Here is a 19409-nt window from a genome sequence, read left to right as displayed (position 1 = left end):
CCAGGCACAAAGTGATGAGTATCTGCACCTGTGGTAGTAGTGTCAGAGGGGAGAAAGGGTGGATGGGAGATGTTACAAAGGTAAAACTGACAGATATTTTACTCCATGAGAGATGATAAGATCATGAAGTGAAATAGTACAGAAAGAACAAAAGAAGGTCCAGTGCAGAATGGGTAGATATGACCTCAAGCCAACAACATGATAAATCAAAGTTCCAAAAGAACAAAGATAAAAATTTCCTTAAAATGCAGCAAGAGATACACATTTTTGGATATGGTTAATATGGGAATTTGTTTTGCTGGACTATGTAACTGTGTATTGAGGGATTTGTTCTTCCTATTTATAGAAAACTTTTTCAGTGTGGAAGAGAGAAGGAGGTAATGAGAGAGACAGATTAATAGACATGTTATGTTCCAGAAACTGTTTAAAGATTATAAAGAGGCAACATGAAAAAACAGAATGCTGTATTTAGAAATGTAAGACCGTGATTAAAATCCTGCCTCTACTACTTATTGAACTGTGTGATCACGAGTCATTTAATCTCTTTGAATCTCGGTTTCCTCATTTGTAAAATAGAAACACCCACCTTACGGTTTTTTTGGCAAGGTTCAGATAAGCTATTTTCAAGCTCTGTGAACTTTAAAGTACTACATACAAGCCAGTTATCATTATTATTTATAAATATTAAAAATGGGTAATTTCACCTAAATTAATTTACTTATTTGTGCCACATCAGCCAAACTTACCAAAAATTATTTTATAGAATTAGAAAAATTAATAACAAAATTCTTCTGGAAGTACAAAAGGTCAAGAATATCAAGGGAATTAATGAAAAAAAAAGTAAAGAAAGGTAGCCAAGCTGTGCCGGATGTCAGACTGCATTATAAAGTGGTAATCATGAAAACAAAGTGGTACTGCCAAAGAAACAGAGTAGTGGATCAGTGGAATGGAACAGATTAGGCACACAAGACATAGCAGTAACTGAACATAGTAACTAGTGTTTGATAAACCCAAAGACCCAAGCTTTAGGGACAAGAACTCACTATTTGACAAAAACTTCTTGGGAAAACTGGAAAACAGTGTGGCAAAAATTAGGTATAGATCAACATCTTGCACCATCAAAATAGGTACATGATTTAGATGTAAAGGGCAATACCATAAACAAATCAGAGGAGCAAAGAAAAGTTTACCTGTCATATCTGTGGAGAAGGGAAGAATTTATGACCAAACAAGAGACAGAGAATATTATGAAATGCAAAGTAGACAATTTTGATTATATTAATTAAAAAGATTTTGCACAAACAAAACCAATGCAACCAAAATTAGAAGGAAAGCAGAAAGCTGGGAAACAATTTTTACAGCAAGTGTCTCTGATAAAGGCCTCATTTCTCAAATATATAAAGAACTGACTCAAATTTACAAGAATATAACTGATAAATGGTCAAAGGATATGAACAGACAGTTTTCAGATGAAGAAATTAAAACAATCTATAGTCATATGAAAAAGTGCTCTAAGTCATTATTGATTAGAGAAACACAAATTAAAATAACTCTAAGGTACTACTTATTGGATTGATTAATATGACAGAAAAGGAAAATGATAAATGTGGGAGTGCATGTGGGAAAGTTAGAACACATGCACTGCTGATGGAGTTGTGAACTATTCTAACCATTCCAGAGAGCAATTTGAACCATGTCCAAAAGATGACAAAACTGGGCACACCCTTTGATCCAGCAATACCACTACTAGGTGTGTATCCCAAAGAGATTAAAAAAAAAAAAAGTACCTATTAGTACAAAAATATTTATAATAGCTCTTTTTTGTGGTAGCAAAGAATTGGAAATTGAGAGGATGTTCATCAACTGCAGGTTGAATGAACAAGTTGTAGTATTTGGTTGTAATGGAATACTACTGTGCTATAAGAATGACGAGCAGGATGATTTCTGATAAACCTGGGAAGACTTACATGAACTGATGCAAAGTGAAGTGAGCAGAACTAGAACACTGTACATAGTAACAGCAATACTGTATGATGATCAACTGTGAATGACTTGGCTATTCTCAGAAATACAGTGATCTAAGACAATTCCAAAGGTGTTATGAAGAAAATGCTATCCACCTACAGAATGGAGCATGAGTGAAGACTGACATACACTACTTTCCACTTTGTTTTTTTACGCTTTTTGGGGGGAGGGTGTCTGTTTCTTCTTTCAAACATGACTAACACGGAGATATGTTTTGCATGACTGTATGTGTATAACCTGTATCAAATAGCTCATCATTATAGGGAGGGAGAGAGGAACAGAATTTGGAACTAAAAATTTTTTAAAATGAATGTTAAAAATTGTCTTTACATGTAAATGGAAAAAATAATTTAAAAAATAAAGACAAGAATGTAAAGCAAAAAAAATGGGTAGTCAGCATATTTGGGAATTCTTTATTTCATACTCTTTACTGATACATTCATTAAACAGAGTGAAGTCCTCAATTCCTAGGGCATTTCATAAACATTTAAAAGACAAACTAAGACAAAAAAATGTGTGGTGGGGAGAGAGGTCATGGGTGTGGTGACCAAGAAGGGATGAAAGCTTTATAGAAATGAGTGCTGTACTTTAATGAAAACTTTTTCTGCATCTATTGATATAATCTTTTGATTTTTGTTACTTTTATTGTTGATATAATCAAGTATGTTAAAAGTTTTCCTTATGAAAAACCATCCCTGCATTCCTGATATAAATTCTGTTTGCTCATAACATATAATCTTTGTAATACACCGTTGTAATCTCCTAGGTAGTATTTTATTTAGGATTTTTGCATTCATATTCATTAATGAAATTGGTCTATAATTTTCTTTCTCTGTTTTTATTCTTCCTGGCTTAAGTATCAGCATCCTATTTGTTTCATAAAAGAAGTTTGGTAGGACCCTTTCTTGGGCTATTATTCCAAATAATTTATTTAATATTGGAATTAGTTGGTCTTTAAATGTCTGACAGAATTCATTTTAAATTTGTCTGATCCTGGTGCGTTTTTCTTAGCAAGCTCATTTATGGCCTGTTCAATTCTTTTTCTAAAATAGGTCTCTTTATATATTCTATTTCCTCTCCAGCTAAGAAGGGATAGAAGCTAGTAAAAATAATTATTATTTTGAATACTGTCAAAAATAAGAAAGATTTACTCAAACTCTTACCTTTGAGGTTCACTTTTAATAATGCTGACTGGGGCTTCTGGAATCAACTTTTTCCATTTGTAGCCAGAAAATTGGAGAGATTTCAGCATTGAAATTCCTTCTTCCAAAGAAGACTTCATCAAAGAAGCTCGACTGTACCGCTGCTGAGATACACAACCAGCCTCCTTGTATCCTGGGGTAAGAGAACAGAGGAGCAAGATAAGTTTTTAAAAGCCAGTTATGTCAAGTACAAAAGTCACAGGGAGAAGATATAATTACCTCGGAAAGTAAGTCTGCTATCAGCATTATCAGGTCGGAGAGACACACGAAACTCCACTCGACTAGTAAACATTCGATATGGTTCACTGGTGCCCAGTGTGGTAAGGTCATCAATCAAGACCCCGATATAGCCCTCTGTGCGACTAATGATAAATGGAGGTTTGTCACTGACCCGAAGACTGGCATTGATGCCAGCTATTATACCCTACAAAAAACCAAAACCAAAAACCTGAAAAGTTGTAAGGATAATTATGAAGTTAATACAGATGTGTCTTATTTAAAGAGGATCACAACCTATTAGTGTACGAAAATACCATGAAACAGGCCAATGGACTTAAGTGAAGCTAAAAAATTATGGCCCATGCTTTGTAACTGAGAATGGCTAACATTTCCATATTAGCCAAAGAACATGATTTTAGATAATTAGAAAGGATAAACGCATTATTTCTCTTCTCCACTTCAGAAGGGCAATGCTGTAAGGGGCAGTGTGACATAATGGATAGAGTGTAAGAATCTGAAATCAGGAAATGGGGTTAAAATTTTGCCTCTCACACTATATGACTCTCAAACGTGTGTGAATAAGGGCAAGTCATTTCATTTACTTGAGTGTCAGTTTCCTCATTTACATACAAAACATCTAAAGGACCTTAGCATCTATAGGGACCCCTTCTTCCAGATGGATTCTAAGCTTTACATACTCCATGATAGCAGCAAACACCCTTGTGGAACATGTCTCCCTGTTTTATGACTTACTTGATAGAGTAATCAGTTATTTCTGTGGTGGTTGCTATGAAGGGATATTCACAAATACATGAAACTCTTTTTTGGACAAGAATCTTTAAGGATGAACTTTGCTCTACCTAGTTGAAAGCTTTTTGTACTAACAAACAATAAAAACAGTCAGGATCCTCCATTTTATACACCTTTCAGGCAACTATTGACTACGCAGGTGTGGTCTGCTGTAGAAAACATCAGTAAACTAGTGCCATCTCATATTTTAATCAAGGACACTATGAGCACATGTATAGACTGTTTCTATAATGATAAGAAAATAGGAATTTGTAATTATTGGTATACTATTGATCACTTTTTTAATACTATTTTCTGTGAACTTTTTCTATTCTTTTGGTTATATTCCCCTCTTTGAGATATCTTACTTGTTTAAAAATAACTTTTTATTATTATGAACTTGGCAAAGAAAAACATCTCCCTATACACAGAAGAACAGAAACTATGAATACCCATTACATGCAGTTTAGCTCTTTTTGTATATTTCAAATATGGGATAATCAACACTTTTCTGCGTGTGTATCCTCTTCTGACTTTTCATCTGTTTTTTTTTCTGTTGTTTTTTTTTAAGGATTCGCTGACACTTTTTTTCTTTTTTTAGCATATTTGCTATTCCCTTTTTTCCAAACTCTCTTCTCCCTTCCTCACAAATAAAATTTCTCCCTTTTAACCACAAAGTATAGTCATAAAAAACAAATCCATAGCTTTATTTTAAAATGTATGTCTAGTTCTAGATCTCTAGTCCATCAACCTTCTGCCAAAAGGTAGGAAGCATTATCATACATCACCAGTTTTGTGGGGTGATGATCAGTCTTTGCATTGATCAGAGTTAAGTTTTTCTTTATAATGTTGTAGTCACATTGTATAATGCTCTGGTTCTGCTCGCTTTGGTCTGCTTCAGTTCACACAAGTTTTTCCAGTTTCTCTGAATCCTGTCTAGTCTAGCCCCTCTCTCCTAAGATCCCAGTTCTTCACAAACTCCAACAGGAACCTAGTTGTCTCCTGTTTTGAAGGGGTGCAGCAAGTACGTTTATGCCTCATTCATACTGAATCTGAAGTGCTTGATGTCCCAGAAAAAGCTGTAATGAAGGAATCAGAGCATTTGGTTCTTCTTTCTTTTCAGGAGCTTTCTTCTTTTGCTTTAGAACTGTTCTGGGATCAGACAGCAGATTTTTTCTTCTTGGCAGGGTTTTTTTCAGTGGAGGGGAACTTCCTTCAGGACTTGATGAGAAACTTTTGATAAGAACAGGAATTTCAGGGTCATGAGTCTTACTCTCCTTTAGCAAATTCAGTTTTCTAGTTCTCTTCTGAAAAACTCACGTGCAGACAGGGTGAGGGTATCATGAAAGAGCAGCAGGAAGGAAAACAGCCATTCTTCCCTTTACACTTACGTGCTGCTTCATCTTTCCCAGGCTTCCAACAGTCTCCTGCTCTCTGCCAGCGAACATTCAAGTCAAGGATGGTCATGACTTTGTCCTGCCCCCTGGATGTGACTATGATGTGGAAAATAGATTACAAAGTCTGATAAATCTGTTCCAATTTCTGTCTTCTCAATATCCTCCTCTAGCTTGTATCTATAAATATTCTGTGATCAACTCACTTAGGTCTAATGTCAGACTTCATACAGACTTACTTTTGTTTCCACTGTCTTTGATTTTAAAAGGCAATGCTGCTCATATTCTCCCAACATCTTCCTCTCTAATAATTTATTAACATGTTTCTACTCTAAAAATAGTATTTTTTTTGGTTACCACTTCTGGCAATGAGATCAAATATTTGTGGTCAGCTTAGTTCCAGAAATCTTTTGAACTCTTTGCTGTGGCATCTATTTTATATCAGTTAAAATTCTGCAGGAAGTAGTAAAGACAATATCTTTACTTTTTTCCATTTCCAACTTTCTTAATGACAGTTACTCATTTGATTAGGTCAGGTTGGAACTGTTATTTTAGTGTTATCTTCTTTATGTGTTCTTTCTTCTGATTTAGTTGATTTTCATTTCTATTTGCAACTAATCATTAGTTTGCTGTATACAGACAGCCAATTCAGAAATGACTGCACATCAATATTAGTTGTTTTCTTCTTGTTAAAATGTGAATCAATTTAATTTTCTATGTGATAGTCTGATGTTCGTTACATCCTTCCAAACCTCTTAATAAAGTATTCATGACATATAGACATGAGGCTTCTTAGTATGAATGAATGAAAGAAAAAAACATTTATCAAATATTTACCGTGTGAAAAGCCTTGTGCTAAGCATTGAGGATACAGAGAGAAAAGCAAGACAGTCTCTATTCTAAAGCAGTTCATATCATAATATTATGTAGTATTCATTATAATATTACATAATATTCATAATGTAATAGGGTGAAGACAACATGCATATAAATAATTTCATCTGCAAATCAGAAATAAAAGCATCTTTGTCCTCTTATGGCACAGCAGAAAAGAAGATGGCAATACATCCTCTTTAATGTTATTTCTACTGATAAAACTATATCTGTTTATCATGTTTAATTATGTGGTAATACTAAAGACTTTGGTAGTAAAAAATTTCTTTTCTGGATTTTCAGTAGCTACAGAAGTGGCGGTTGCAACATCTGTAAAAGCAGGTACCACAATGAATCCACAAGGGTTCATTCATTCCTTGGATGATGGCTGCAAAGGCTAGGCTAGAAGCAGAACCCATGGCCTAGTGGTTGGTGGGGGGAGTATGTTATTCCTGGGGCTCTTGGGCTCACTCAAAATCCCTATGTCTATCAGGGTCTTACTTGGAATATATGATGCTCTGTCTTTTGAGTCACTTACAAGCTTTTGCTATTGTTCCTTTATTAAATCTGAACCATATTTCCCAACATACTTTTTGCCATGTTCTCCCTTTGCAGTAAAGTCACTATGAAAATACACGGACCTGGCTTGAAAGATTTTTTTCAACTTTTTCATGTAACAATAAAATAGACAGTAACTGCCCTTGTAACTCCCCCAAGCTAGCAATACAATGAATAAATATTCCATTTCCAATTATTATTTAATAGCCCCCAGGTACTGCCATCTGATCTGTCATTATAACCTAAAGATTTCTGGGCTTTGTCATCTGTCCTTACACTTTAAGGACCACCACTTTTGGTCTTTCCAACTGACCTACAGCTCAACTCTCTTGTATGTGTTTTCTCCCCAATTAGAATATGAACTACTAGAGAGCAGGTACTACTTTACTTCCTTTTCTATTTGTAATTCCTAAAGCATGGCTTAATGCTACAAACACTGTAAGCCCTTAATGAATAAGGACTTGAGTTCAAACCCCACCACTGTGTGTGATCCTAGGCAAGATCAACCTAAAATGAGGGAGGCTGGATGTGATTTCTTCTAAGGTTCCTTTCAACTACAAATCTATGATCCTACAAATGCTATCCCATTACATTCCATATAGAGCCACTTACTTGGGCGGCTGCTTCTTCATAACCAGTGGTACCATTTATTTGTCCAGCAAAGAAAAGCCGCTGAACCAAATAAGTCTCAAGAGAAGGAGTGATCTGACGGGGGTCCAAATAATCATACTGAACACCATAACCTATTCAAAGAATAAACAAAAAGGATAAGGTAGAAATGGCATAAGGAATATTTTTATAATTCATTCAATAAACAAAACAGAGTACTTTCATGGACATAGTTTGATGTTTACGTTTTTTATTCCTAGACTATAAGCAGTGATGTAAACTATGACCTCTTCTCCTTAGTTCAAACTTTCATCATCTCTTGCCTAATGCATTCTAACAGCCTCTTAACTGCTCTTTCTGCCACAAGGCTCTCCTGCTCCAGGCCATCCTATATGCTGTTGCCAAAATGATTTTCTTCCATGTCATTCCCTTACTTAGTAAATTCCACTGGCTCCCTCTTACCTCTAGAATAAGATATGAACTCCTTGATTTAGATTTTAAGGCTATTCAAACCTTGCGCTAACCTAAACTTCAAGCCTCATTGTACATCACTCCCATTTTCTGATCCTCTCACATGCTCTTATCTTCTGTCTGTGGGAACAATGGCTGTTCCGTATGGCTGGAATTCATTTGCTTCTCATAAGACCCCTCTTTTCATTCAAGACGTAACTTAAATATTATCTTCTTCATAAAGCCTTCTCTGATCCCCAGCCTAACACTCCACTGCTTGTATCTTGCCCTCCTAAATGACCTTTATTTATTTTATGTTTTTTTCTGCATATACTTGTATTTAAACTCTTTGAGAATAAGAATTGTTTCATTCTTAACACTTATGAATCCCCAGTGCCTATGGCAGATAATGGAGGCTTAATAAATGTTACTGACTGATTTACTATCAGGTAAAGTAGGGCTAAACTTGCTTGGAAGGACAAATATAACCTGTTACCTGGCTGTACAATCCTAGCTTTCTCCAAGCCTCTGATAGATGTGATCAGTTGTTCTTGAACATTAGGTGGTAGTGTCATAGAAAGTCCTTGTGGATAGATGAGATCAGAATTCATTCCTTCTGGTTCCAACCAAATTTGATGTGTACGGTTTGGAAAACGTAAAACCTTTGATTCAATTGAAGGACAGTATCTGTTAATAGAAAATTTGAAACAAATGAAGGAAAAACCAAGTTTAGCAATAACATCAAAAGAAGGTTCAATAACTTGGGAACTGAACAACTAGAAAATGGAAAAAGCACTAAAAAGCTTAATTTAGAATAGGTCAGGCTAGACCAACTTTATTCCATTTTTTAGAGAGGGTTACTAACCTCTCTAACCTACTAAAGAGAGGAATGCGGTAAAGACATAGTTTACCTAGATTTTAGCAAAGCACTTGACAAATCTCTCAGGTAATCTTTTGGAAAAAATGGAGAAACTAGACAACAGCATATAGATTCAGAAGTGGATGAATGGCTGAATTCAAAGAGTATTCAACTTGGAAGGAATTTTCCACAAAATGTCTCCAAAACATTGGTCTTTGGTCTTGATCCTGTGCTATGTTAACATTTTTAATAGTGACTTAGATAAAGGCAAGCTTATCAAATATTGAGATTACACAATTCTGGGAGGGGAGATTAAAAATGGATGACAAAGCCAGGCTCCAAAAAGATATGAGGGCACATAGGAGGCTCAGTGGATAGAGTACCACATTTGGAGTCAGGAAGACATGAGTTTAAATTCTGTTCAGATACCAGCTGTGTGATCCCGAGAAAATCTCTTAACCTCTGTCCTTGGGAGCAGCCTTTTGACTGAGTCCAGGTTTTACAGGAAAAATACTTTTATTGAGGGGATTTGTTGTGTGAAGTTTGGATCCAGTCAAAGGACTGCATTTGAGAACCTAGAGGGCCACATGTGGCCTCAAGGCTGCAGGTTCCCCACCCCGGGCGAACTTGTTAGGCTAAATTTTAAAAGATGATGCAAAGGATTTTATTTAACCTTAAATAAAATATATACTTAGAAGAACATAAAAGAGGACATACATCAAACTACAGCTGTCTATTATGTACATCTTGCTTTTCTTTTAAATATATATAATAAATTCAACATTATACTTGGTTTTAAAAAATTGCCTTCACAAGTACAATATAGAATTGGCCTGATAGCAATTTGTTTCAAAAACATCTGAAAGTTTTAGTACAATGAAAGCTAAATATAATTTAACAATGTAATAGTGCAGTCAAAAAGAAAACATTAGCTAATGACAGGCATAACTTCCAGGAATAAGGAGATAATCCAACTGTACTCTGCCCTTATTAGAACATATTTGTGATACTCTGTCCAGTTATAGGTACTACACTGATAAATTGGAAGATACTCAGGATAGTGAGGGGCCTCAACTCTAGGCCATATTAGGACCAGTTGAAAGAACTAGGAGTTTTTATCTTGGAAAAGAGAAGATTTGAGAGCTGGGATGGACAGCACAAAGATATGCATTTTAAGTACTTAGAGGGTTATCATGTGGCAGACATGGTCCAATCATGTCATTTCCTCTACTTAATGGACTCCCTATCATCTCCAGGATCAAATACAAAATTCTGTTTGGCATTCAAAGCCCTTTATAACCTCCCTCCAGCCTCCCTGCTGAGCCCCCTTCCATCCCCTCATTAACTTTCTTACAACTTATTCCCCATTGGATTCCAGTGACACTGGCCTCCTTGATGTTCCGTGAATGAGATACTCCATCTCCAAGCTCAGGACATTTTATCCTCATGCCTGGAATCTCTCTCCTTCTGACTTACCTCAAGTTCCAACTAAAAGGTCATCTTCTATAAGAAGCTTTTTCCAACCCCTCTTAAATCTGGTGCCTCTCCTCTTTTAATTATTTCCTATTTATCCTGTATATAGCTTGTTTGTACATATTTTGTTTGCTTGTTGTCTTCCCTGATAGACTTTGAGTTCCTTGAGGGCAAGGACTGCCTTTAGTTTTTTAAAAAAATCTCCTAGCACTTAGCACAGTTCCTGGCACATAGCAGATACTTAATAAAATACTTGCTGAATGACTGGAAGAGGAATTAGAATTGTTCTCTTTGGCTCTAGAGGGCAGAACCAGTAAGTTACAAAAACACAAATTAAGCTTGTCCAGATAAACTTCCTAACCATTATTCCTGACAGTGGAATGGACAGCTTTTTGAGCAGGGAGATCTTCAAGTAGGAGCCAGGTGACCACTTGATGGGTGTGTTGAAGAGGGGATTCTTTTTGAGAATGGCCCAACAGCATGGCTGTTGAGGGTGGTCCCTTTCAACTCTAAGGTGCTGTATTTAAAAACAAAACAAAACATTATTCAGTACATTCTCCAAACAGTTCATCCTTACCGGGGTCCTTTGGTAGTTTCCTTCACATGAGGATTAAGATGAATGTTCTCCTTAACGATCTGTTCGACTCTTGAGTTGGTATATGTTAAGTAACATGGAAGCTGTTCTTCTGGCTACAAAAACCCAACAGATTTGTTACAAAGTTACTGTGAATTTTAGTTCTCTTTAATCAAATCATGAATTATGAGATGGTTTATGAAAGCTTTTTATTGGTATTAAAATATATGATGAAAGCATTAACTTCATAATTCCTTTTATTTTAAAGAGAAAGTGGCTTATCCAAAGTCACATAATATTTGGAATCATGATCAGAAACTACAACCTTCATTTATAAATTTTCAACTCCTAAGTGTACAACATAATTTTAAAAAATTGAAATGATGAGGAAAGCTATGGGAAATTAATAGGATTTTAAGAAGTGTATGGCTAATTTTTTCTAAATAAATCCTTTAAGATTTGTTGGTTGTATGTAAAACAAGAGGATCTAGAAATCTGTATTGATATTAAACAAGTATCAGTCAACAAAAAAGTTTTCCTTTAGTGTTTTAACTACCAAGACTTCTACAAAAAGTTTCTAATACATTCCAATTACTATCATAGCTTTGAAAATTCTTACCCTAAGCCAGACTGCTTCACTGAGAAAGCTGAATGGTACAGATGGGTTGTCAGGCATCTGTTTATTCAAACTGCTAAAATTAATAGAATCTTTGGCAATGCGGGGTGGAGTCCCTGTCTTCAACCTCCCCATAACAAACCCCAACTTCTCCAGAGTCTGTGCCAAGCCAATAGAAGGCTGATCTCCTAGACGCCCTGCTGGATACGTTTCCAATCCAATTAGAATCATTCCTCTAAGAAATGTGCCAGTAGTAAGGATAACACTCTCAGCATACACTTTGCTTCCATCCTCTGGATGATTAAAAAAAAAAAAGGGAAAAAACAAAACAAAACAAAATCAACTGTCTTTGTTCCAGTCATTACCAAACTGGATGGTGACCACTATTTTATGCCATTTTGATGGACTGCTCAGATCCCAGTCCTAGGACCACATCTCTTCCCAGCCCAAAGCTCCTGTTTTCTGGCAATAACTCATGAGTGGGCCTCAGTGAGGCAAACTATCTCTCTGTTAACAAGAACAAGCTAATTTCTGTAGAATTTCTCTTGCATGAACAGGATTATCTTGTACCACCAGAACTATCATGTATTGACTCCCACAGTTACTGTATACAATCCAGAGGTCAAGCTACAGATATCAACTCCCAAGGCTTTCTTGTTACAGACATAGATGTACAGACATAGAGACCCTTTAGAAGCCTCTACCCCACTCCCCAGCCCATGCCAGTAGTGAATGATGCCTGCACCCAAGGTACAAAAACTGTATATTCCTTAAGGAACTGACTACTCCTTGATCCTAAACCTGCCCCCCCCCCCCCAATTAGCATACTTGCCACTCAATTCACTGTGCCTTTCCTAAATAAGTTTTAGCATCACTCATGTTAGGTTGCAAGTTCCCTAAGAACTTCTGACTGTCATATTAGTTTTACAATAAACTTTTTGACACTTGACTGGAAGACTGTCTGAGTTCTCGAATTCTTTCCAGATGACTCCCTCCTGTACCTTGATAGTATTGGAGTCCCTGTACCCCTAAATTGCATCAATTTGACTAGTGAAAAGCTTTTAAAGAACTTCAATTTCTAGAAATCTGAGATAGGTACTGAATTTGTAAGATGGAGTTTCCTTTGTCAACAAGTCCAAGCTTGCTTGGAGGGGGTTTCAACCTTTCTGTCTATATAGATACCCACTGGGCCATTTCCAATTGTCCCAATCTATATTCTGGAAGCAGATGGCTCTGAAGGAGAAAGTGAAGCTGGTAACTTTGCATAATGCTCCCTCATTTAAATCCAATTCACTTGCAAGTCATGGCATCATCTTTCTGAGGTCATGATCCTCTTTGAGAACAAAGGACAAACCTACAACCTGCGAGTAGTAGGAGCTGACCCACTGGGGACTCAACTAGCCAGTTCCAGTTGGGCAACTCAGCCCCTCTTCTCTATCTTCTCCTCTCTCCACATGGGGTATCACACCCTTACCTGAGGGTGCTCTGCCCAAAGGATGGTAAATTTTGAAGGCAGAAACCTACCTAGATATCTTGGGATATTCTGGCTAGATTTCTTTCTGAAAGACCATGCCTTAAACCAGGCCTGTACAACATAAGGCCTGTGGACCATTCACCAGAGGACTTTGGGTGGTCTGTGAAAAATGTAGAGGATGTAAAAGAAACTAAAGATGTAATAAGTGCTTTGTCCCTGCCGTGCTTAACCCAACTTCCCGTAATTACTATTGTGCCTGTCATGTAACTTGGCAGGTGGGCTGCTACTTCACACCCTCTCCTGTCTGTCACATGACCTTCGGCAATCAACCATGTCAGTCTGTCTCTAGTCTGAGAGGAACAAGTCATACCTTTTTTATGTGTTTTTGGTTGTTACTAAGTATAAACAGTAAGAAAACCCGAAAAATTTATTAACAAGTATACTGCTTAGCAAAGTAATTTTTAAAATATTAATGTGATTTCATGATAAACAAAAATCTTAATAAGTGTAATTAATTAATATTAATGGAAATTTCCCTTTTAAAAATATGGTTTATTTGCAAAATAGTTTAATCATTGATCATACCTTTATTTGAAAAGTGAGTTGCTAAAAACCTACCTTCAGCCTGAAGAAGTTTTGCTTATTTTAATTTTGGCCCCTACCTACAGCCAAGTTGTGCAGGTCTATCTTAAATGCAGTTCACTTGGGCTCTGACTGGCCAAAAATAGGTCCCTACCAAAGGACCACTTCAGGGTTATTGTTTGGGCCCTAATGGCTCAGAGTGAATATGAATAATTGTTTCTCTTTTGGCCAGAAACCCTGGGGGTCTTCCTCTCCCAGTTTGATTTTTGTTTTTTAAATTAAAGGGACCATCCCTTGGCACACTTCTTAAACAGTCAGAGTCAAAGTGAGAACTCGAAAGACCTTAGCTTAAAAAGGCCAAGGTCTCCCACTGCATCCTGGGTTATCGCCAGTTATCCTGATCTGTATCTGGCCACTGGACCCAGATGGCTCTGGAGGAGACAGTGAAGTTGATGACTTTCCATAGCCCTCCTTCACTTAAATCCAATTCAGTTGCAAGTCATGGCATCATCTTCCTGATGTCCTCTTCAAAAACGAAGGACAAACCATATCACACACAGATACCCAAGAATTCCGTGGAAAAATTTCAGGGGGGTCTGAGAACTCAGATGGGAAAAAAAAAATCACATCTTTATTTTCACTAACAGCTAACTAAAATTTAACATTTGCTTAAATTATTTAAAAACATTATTCTGAGAAAGGGTCCACAGGCTTTACCAGACTGCCAAAGGAGTCCTGTGCCAAATGGAGCTAATCAAAATAATCCAACTTTTCTTTAAAAAGAAACAACAAACAAACAAAAAACAACAAATAACCACAAAAACTCAAGTTTTAAAAATAGATACTATCCTATATCTAATATATACCTAACACAACACCACTGACACGACATTTTCCTGGGTGGCCTGAGTCTGGTTCCATAAGAAGAAGATCTTCCACAGCAGTCTCTCGAACAGTTAACAGAGGTGTGGTCAAGATTTCCTCCTACCAACAGAGAAGAAATCATTGACAAATTTTAGTCATACTGTTTCCCCACCAATTAATGAGCCCCACAGTTTCATTTATCTTTTATTAATCAATAAGCATTCATTAGTCAACCTACTATATGCTGAGCACTAAGGTTACAAAGACAAAAATGAAACTGCTTCTGCCCTTACGGTGACAACATGTACATAAATAAGAAATAAATATAAGGTAAATCTGTGGAGTTTTGTGGGGGGAGAGGGAGGAAGGGCCACTAATTGCTCTGCATAAAATAGGAAAGGATTCATGTAGAAAGTGTTACTTGAGCATATTTTTGAGGAATAAGGGATTCTATAAGGCAGAGGAGATGCTGAAGCATACTCTAGGCATAAAGGACAGGCAGTAGAAAGGCAGAGGAATGTGCAAAAGGAACCATGAGGTCAGTTTGGCTAGACAATAAAGTGCAGGAAGGGGAGTAATGTGTAAAAACGTTGGAAAGATTGGTTGGGGGCAGGTAGTAAAGGGCTTCACAAACTAAACCAAAGGAGTATATAAATACTTTATCCTTGAGGTAATGAGTGGCTTCTAGTTTATTGAGTAGGGAAGTGACACTCCAGTCAACTCCCTTACAATACACTGAACTTCAGAAAAATCACTTTAACAGACTGATGCAAGATTGGAGATTTGGAGAAGGGGGAGACTTGAGGCAGAGAGATTTATTAGAAAGCTAATCCAAAAGTCCAGTAAGAGGCGCTAGGGGTCTGAACTATGAAGATGGCCATATGAGTAGAGAGAAGAGGATGGATGTAATAGATATTGTGGAGGTAGAAACCTTAAGATTTAGCAACTGTCTAGATATGTGGGGTGAAGGAGAGTCAGGAATTAAGGATTACATGAACCCAGCTGATGGGAAGGATGGGGGAAGGAAAGGTAGAGAAGGGTTGAAAGGAAAGATGATGAGTTCAGTTTTTTTTTACAAACATTGAATTTGGGAAGCCTAAGGGACATCCAGTTTGAAATATCCAAGAGGCAGTTGGAGATAGATCACTGGAACTTGGAAGAGAAACTAGGACTGGATAGACTGATTTAGGAGCCATCCTGATGGAGATGATACTTAAAACTACAAGCCAACGATGAGAGTACTACATGAGAAATTACGAGAACAGAAGAGGGCCCAGGCCAGAGTCCTGAGATACACCCACAGCTAGGGGGCATGATAGAGATGGTGCACCATGAGAGGAGACTGGGGGGTTGTGAAACAGCTAAGACAAGAACCAAGAGAGGGGAATATCACAAACACTCCGAGGAGAGCAAGGGCATCCAGGAAGTGACAGATGCACTTAATTCTTACCTGCATCTTCTGCTTATAAAGTTTCCTATCAATTTGAGCTCTGAGACCCCAGACAGCTGGGCCCTTACTCCGGTTCAGTACTTTATAATGTATACCAGACTGATCACAGATCCGAGAACACAGACCATCCAGGGCATCCACCTCCCTCATTAAATGCCCTTTCCCAATCCCTCCAAAGGAGGGATTGCACGACATCTGACCTGAAGAAAGAGCACACCAAAACAAAACATAAAAACGATTACCTTGTAATCATCACCATGAGATGAAAATGAAAGCCAGGTCAACAACATACTAAAAACTAAATAAACAAGCACTATGCTTTATATTTAGCCAAACTATCTTTTCTTGTGGTTTTTGTTTATTGATGTTCCTTCCCTTTTTTTTAAACGTTGCTAATTCCCAGATTTCCTCTCCAACTTCCTCTCCCAACCCTTTCTTGTAATAAGCAGTAAACTTTCCAGAGTGGTCATTAATAATGACTTCTTAACAACTCTTAAGATTCTGGTGATTATCAAAACTGACAAATTTAGAACTGAAAGGAACCTCAAAAGGCCATCTAATTCACCTCCCTCTACTTTACAGGTAAGGAAACTGAGGCACTGGGAGATCAAGTGACTTGCCTCAAGTAATACAAGTGTTAAATTTCAGAGGTGGGATTTGGATCCAGGTCCAAAGTTCTTTCTACTTATTGCAACCTAAACTCATATATAATTATATTGTAACAATTCCAGTTATTTATACAACTTCTCAAATTAATCTAATGCAATCAAGGTATACCTGAGATCAAAAGAAGGAAGAAAGAATAACTGCATTGATAATTCACAAAATAATTAGTGTAATCACGAGGAAGACATTCTGCTGAAAGATATTCAAATGGTGTTCCATCTAAGACTTTCAGGTGGCTCATGAAGCACATCAAATGTCTGGGATTTGGTCTGTTTGACTATGAACCTCCTTGTGTTCCGTTGTCTTCCAACCCTCTTATTTCTCTTTCTCATACGTCAACATAGCTGGACCAGCCTGCCCCGTCCAGAAGACTCATATGACATCTGCTATGATGATTTTCTCAGTGAAAACTGAGACAACTTCTGATTCTGGTCTCTCGGATTACTGGTGGCAATGCCTGGGTATTAAATAGCTACTACACACAGCAACGGTGGGCAAGCCAGGGGGTAAGTGAGTAGTGGAGGGAATGCATACATCAAAAAAAACAAACCCTGGGACAGCAAGAGGGGGAGACTCAATTCTTTTTAAAGCTCCATCCACTACTACATGTTAACTTCCATTCAACTTAACCCATACTGAAAAAAGAATACCTACTCTAGATAAACCTAACAAGTATTCCTTTTTAGCCTCTGCCTGAAGATCTCCAAAGAGGGACCCTCTACTTAGCAAGGCAGCTCATTCAACTTTTGGACAGCTTTAATTGTTAGGCATTTTTACCCTTGACTTAGAAGCCTCAGACCCTCTCTTTGCAATGTGCTCACTGCTCAGGGCTCTACTCTGGTCAGACAGAACAAGTCCAATCTAGCTTTCAAATATATGAACACTTCTAGCCCTTTCCCATCTCCCTGCCTCCTTCCACTTTTATCTTGGAGTTTTATCACTGACTCTAGTTTCTCATGTGACATGCACTCAAGAAGCTTCCATAACCTGACTGCCTTCCTCTGGAAGCTCCCCGGATTCTTCGTGAAGTGAATACATCACTTCAAACGTAGCTAGAGCAGGGCAGGATAGAGGAAGACAATCAGTCCTGTTCCTTAAGCAGTCCAAGGCATTCTTAGCTGTTCTGGAGCCACATCAGAATACTGATCTAAGATGAAGCCTGCTGGACCAAAATTTCTAACTGAATGTTCAGTCCCAAGTAGTGATGATGTCACAGCACGACTGGGCAAATGACCAGCTGATCTTTGGATACCTGCAGAGAGTCACAGAGATTCATAGGGTTTTTCTTCACTTTGGCTGCTTTCTCTTAGGACATCCAAGCCTGTTTGCAAGTGACACTCCTATCCTAACTCGGACAAAGAAATAAAATGTGGCTATGACTGTTTTACACCTCGAGAAAGACTTCACAAAATTCAAATGTGTACTGAAGACAACCATGTGCACAGAGAGGGGAAAGGGGGAGGCACCCCACTCTTTCCTGAGGGTCACTGACACGGGCTCTGACCTCGGGAGGTTTGAACTCGTTTGCAAAAAAGAATTCTGAAAACGGTATTTTCGATATTACAGATTTACTTGGTCACTCCGTGGAATTATTTTCTGTGCTTAAAAACATTCCGAAAAGGGGTCCAAAGGCTTTACCGGACAGCTAATGGGTCCAGCACACAAAAATGGTAAAGAAGCCCCAATTTAAAGGCTGCAAAGGTCATCTCATCCAACCCTGTCATTTTACACAAGGGGAAACTGAGTCCGGAAAGGCTAAGACACTAGCTCAGGATGAAACAGAGAGTGGCCCATTCCCGTCCCTTTCCCTCCGGAGGTACAAACGAGGGCGTTTACTCCGCAAGAAGGCTACTTCAGTAACTGACCCAACTTCCTGCGGCGCCCCCCTCGTACCCACCCTCTCGGAAACCGAGGGAGGCTGGAGGAGACCGAGGGGAGCGGAGCGCGCAGGCGCACTCGGGGCCCCTCCATCTCGGCCCCCGCGGCGCCAGCCCTCACCGATCGTATCCACGCGGTGCGTAAGGAGCAGAGTCCGGGAGCCGCAGCGAGCCGCGGCCGCCGCCGCCTCCGTCCCCGCATGCCCACCGCCGATAACCACCACGTCGTAGTGCGGCACCGCGCGATCTCCGCAAGAGCGGGACAGCAGCGGGGGCTGTCTGCTGAAGCGAGCCGCTAGCCGGCGACCCCAGCGGCCGAAGGGGAGCATGGTGAGAGCCGGGCAGAGGCCGCCGCTGCCGGGAACCGGGCCTCATTCACCGGCTACCGTGTAGCGGCCGGCGGCTGCAGGGGGCCGCCATCTTGGTTGACGTCACGACGCAGCACGCGAGGCTGTCGAGCGCCGTGAACCCGCCCCAGCACGCCTCCAATAGCCCTTTACGCCATGAAAAGAGGAGGCGGGCATAACCATGAGCCTCTGCGCCAATTCCCACGTGATTTCTTCACGCTCTTCCCCCCCCTCGCCCGTCCCCGTCTAAGCCAGGGCATCGGTAGTTAGAAAACCTTGTGTAAAAAAAATTTAATTATTACTAATCTTAAACCGAAATGGAGCGTTTCCTTCAATTTTGAACTACAAAAGGAAGCAAAGGGAAAAATCCCCTATATTCTGAAAAGGAGTGCAGCGGGTTGTCCGAGGGGCCCCCTGCCCTTAACCCCGCAGTCCGCGTGAAGAGTGCGGTGTTTGCCCTTTCCGCAGCCCTGGGCCCCCGGCGTGGTCTGTGTGATCTTTAGTTCTG

The 19409-nt window shown here is 38.8% G+C and overlaps 1 protein-coding gene across 5 annotated transcripts in view; it reads right to left on the bottom strand.

Moving 5' to 3' along the window:
* MTO1 (mitochondrial tRNA translation optimization 1) overlaps positions 1-18999 on the bottom strand; it is a 29732-nt gene extending 10733 nt beyond the window's left edge. For 4 of the 5 annotated variants that reach the window (XR_011974362.1, XR_011974361.1, XM_072642601.1 and 1 more), the window contains exons 1-9: positions 18676-18999; positions 16012-16211; positions 14564-14681; positions 11645-11934; positions 11029-11141; positions 8616-8806; positions 7673-7803; positions 3447-3651; positions 3189-3360 (exon numbers count right to left, since the gene is read on the bottom strand). Coding sequence is in view for 3 of the 5 variants with exons in the window: in XM_072642601.1 (XP_072498702.1) it covers positions 3189-3360; positions 3447-3651; positions 7673-7803; positions 8616-8806; positions 11029-11141; positions 11645-11934; positions 14564-14681; positions 16012-16211; positions 18676-18883 (1628 nt within the window). In the remaining 2 variants the exon portion in view is untranslated. Of the gene's footprint in view, positions 1-3188; positions 3361-3446; positions 3652-7672; positions 7804-8615; positions 8807-11028; positions 11142-11644; positions 11935-14563; positions 14682-16011; positions 16212-18574 lie in introns of all 5 variants that reach the window. The other variant, XM_072642602.1, reaches the window with a different exon arrangement.
* Positions 19000-19409: the final 410 nt, after the last annotated feature.

This window comes from Notamacropus eugenii, chromosome 2 (assembly GCF_028372415.1).
Source record: "Notamacropus eugenii isolate mMacEug1 chromosome 2, mMacEug1.pri_v2, whole genome shotgun sequence".
In the NCBI taxonomy this organism is placed as follows: Eukaryota; Metazoa; Chordata; class Mammalia; order Diprotodontia; family Macropodidae; genus Notamacropus; species Notamacropus eugenii.
Note: the sequence above shows the minus strand (reverse complement) of the source record. Positions and strands in the feature narration are given on the sequence as shown.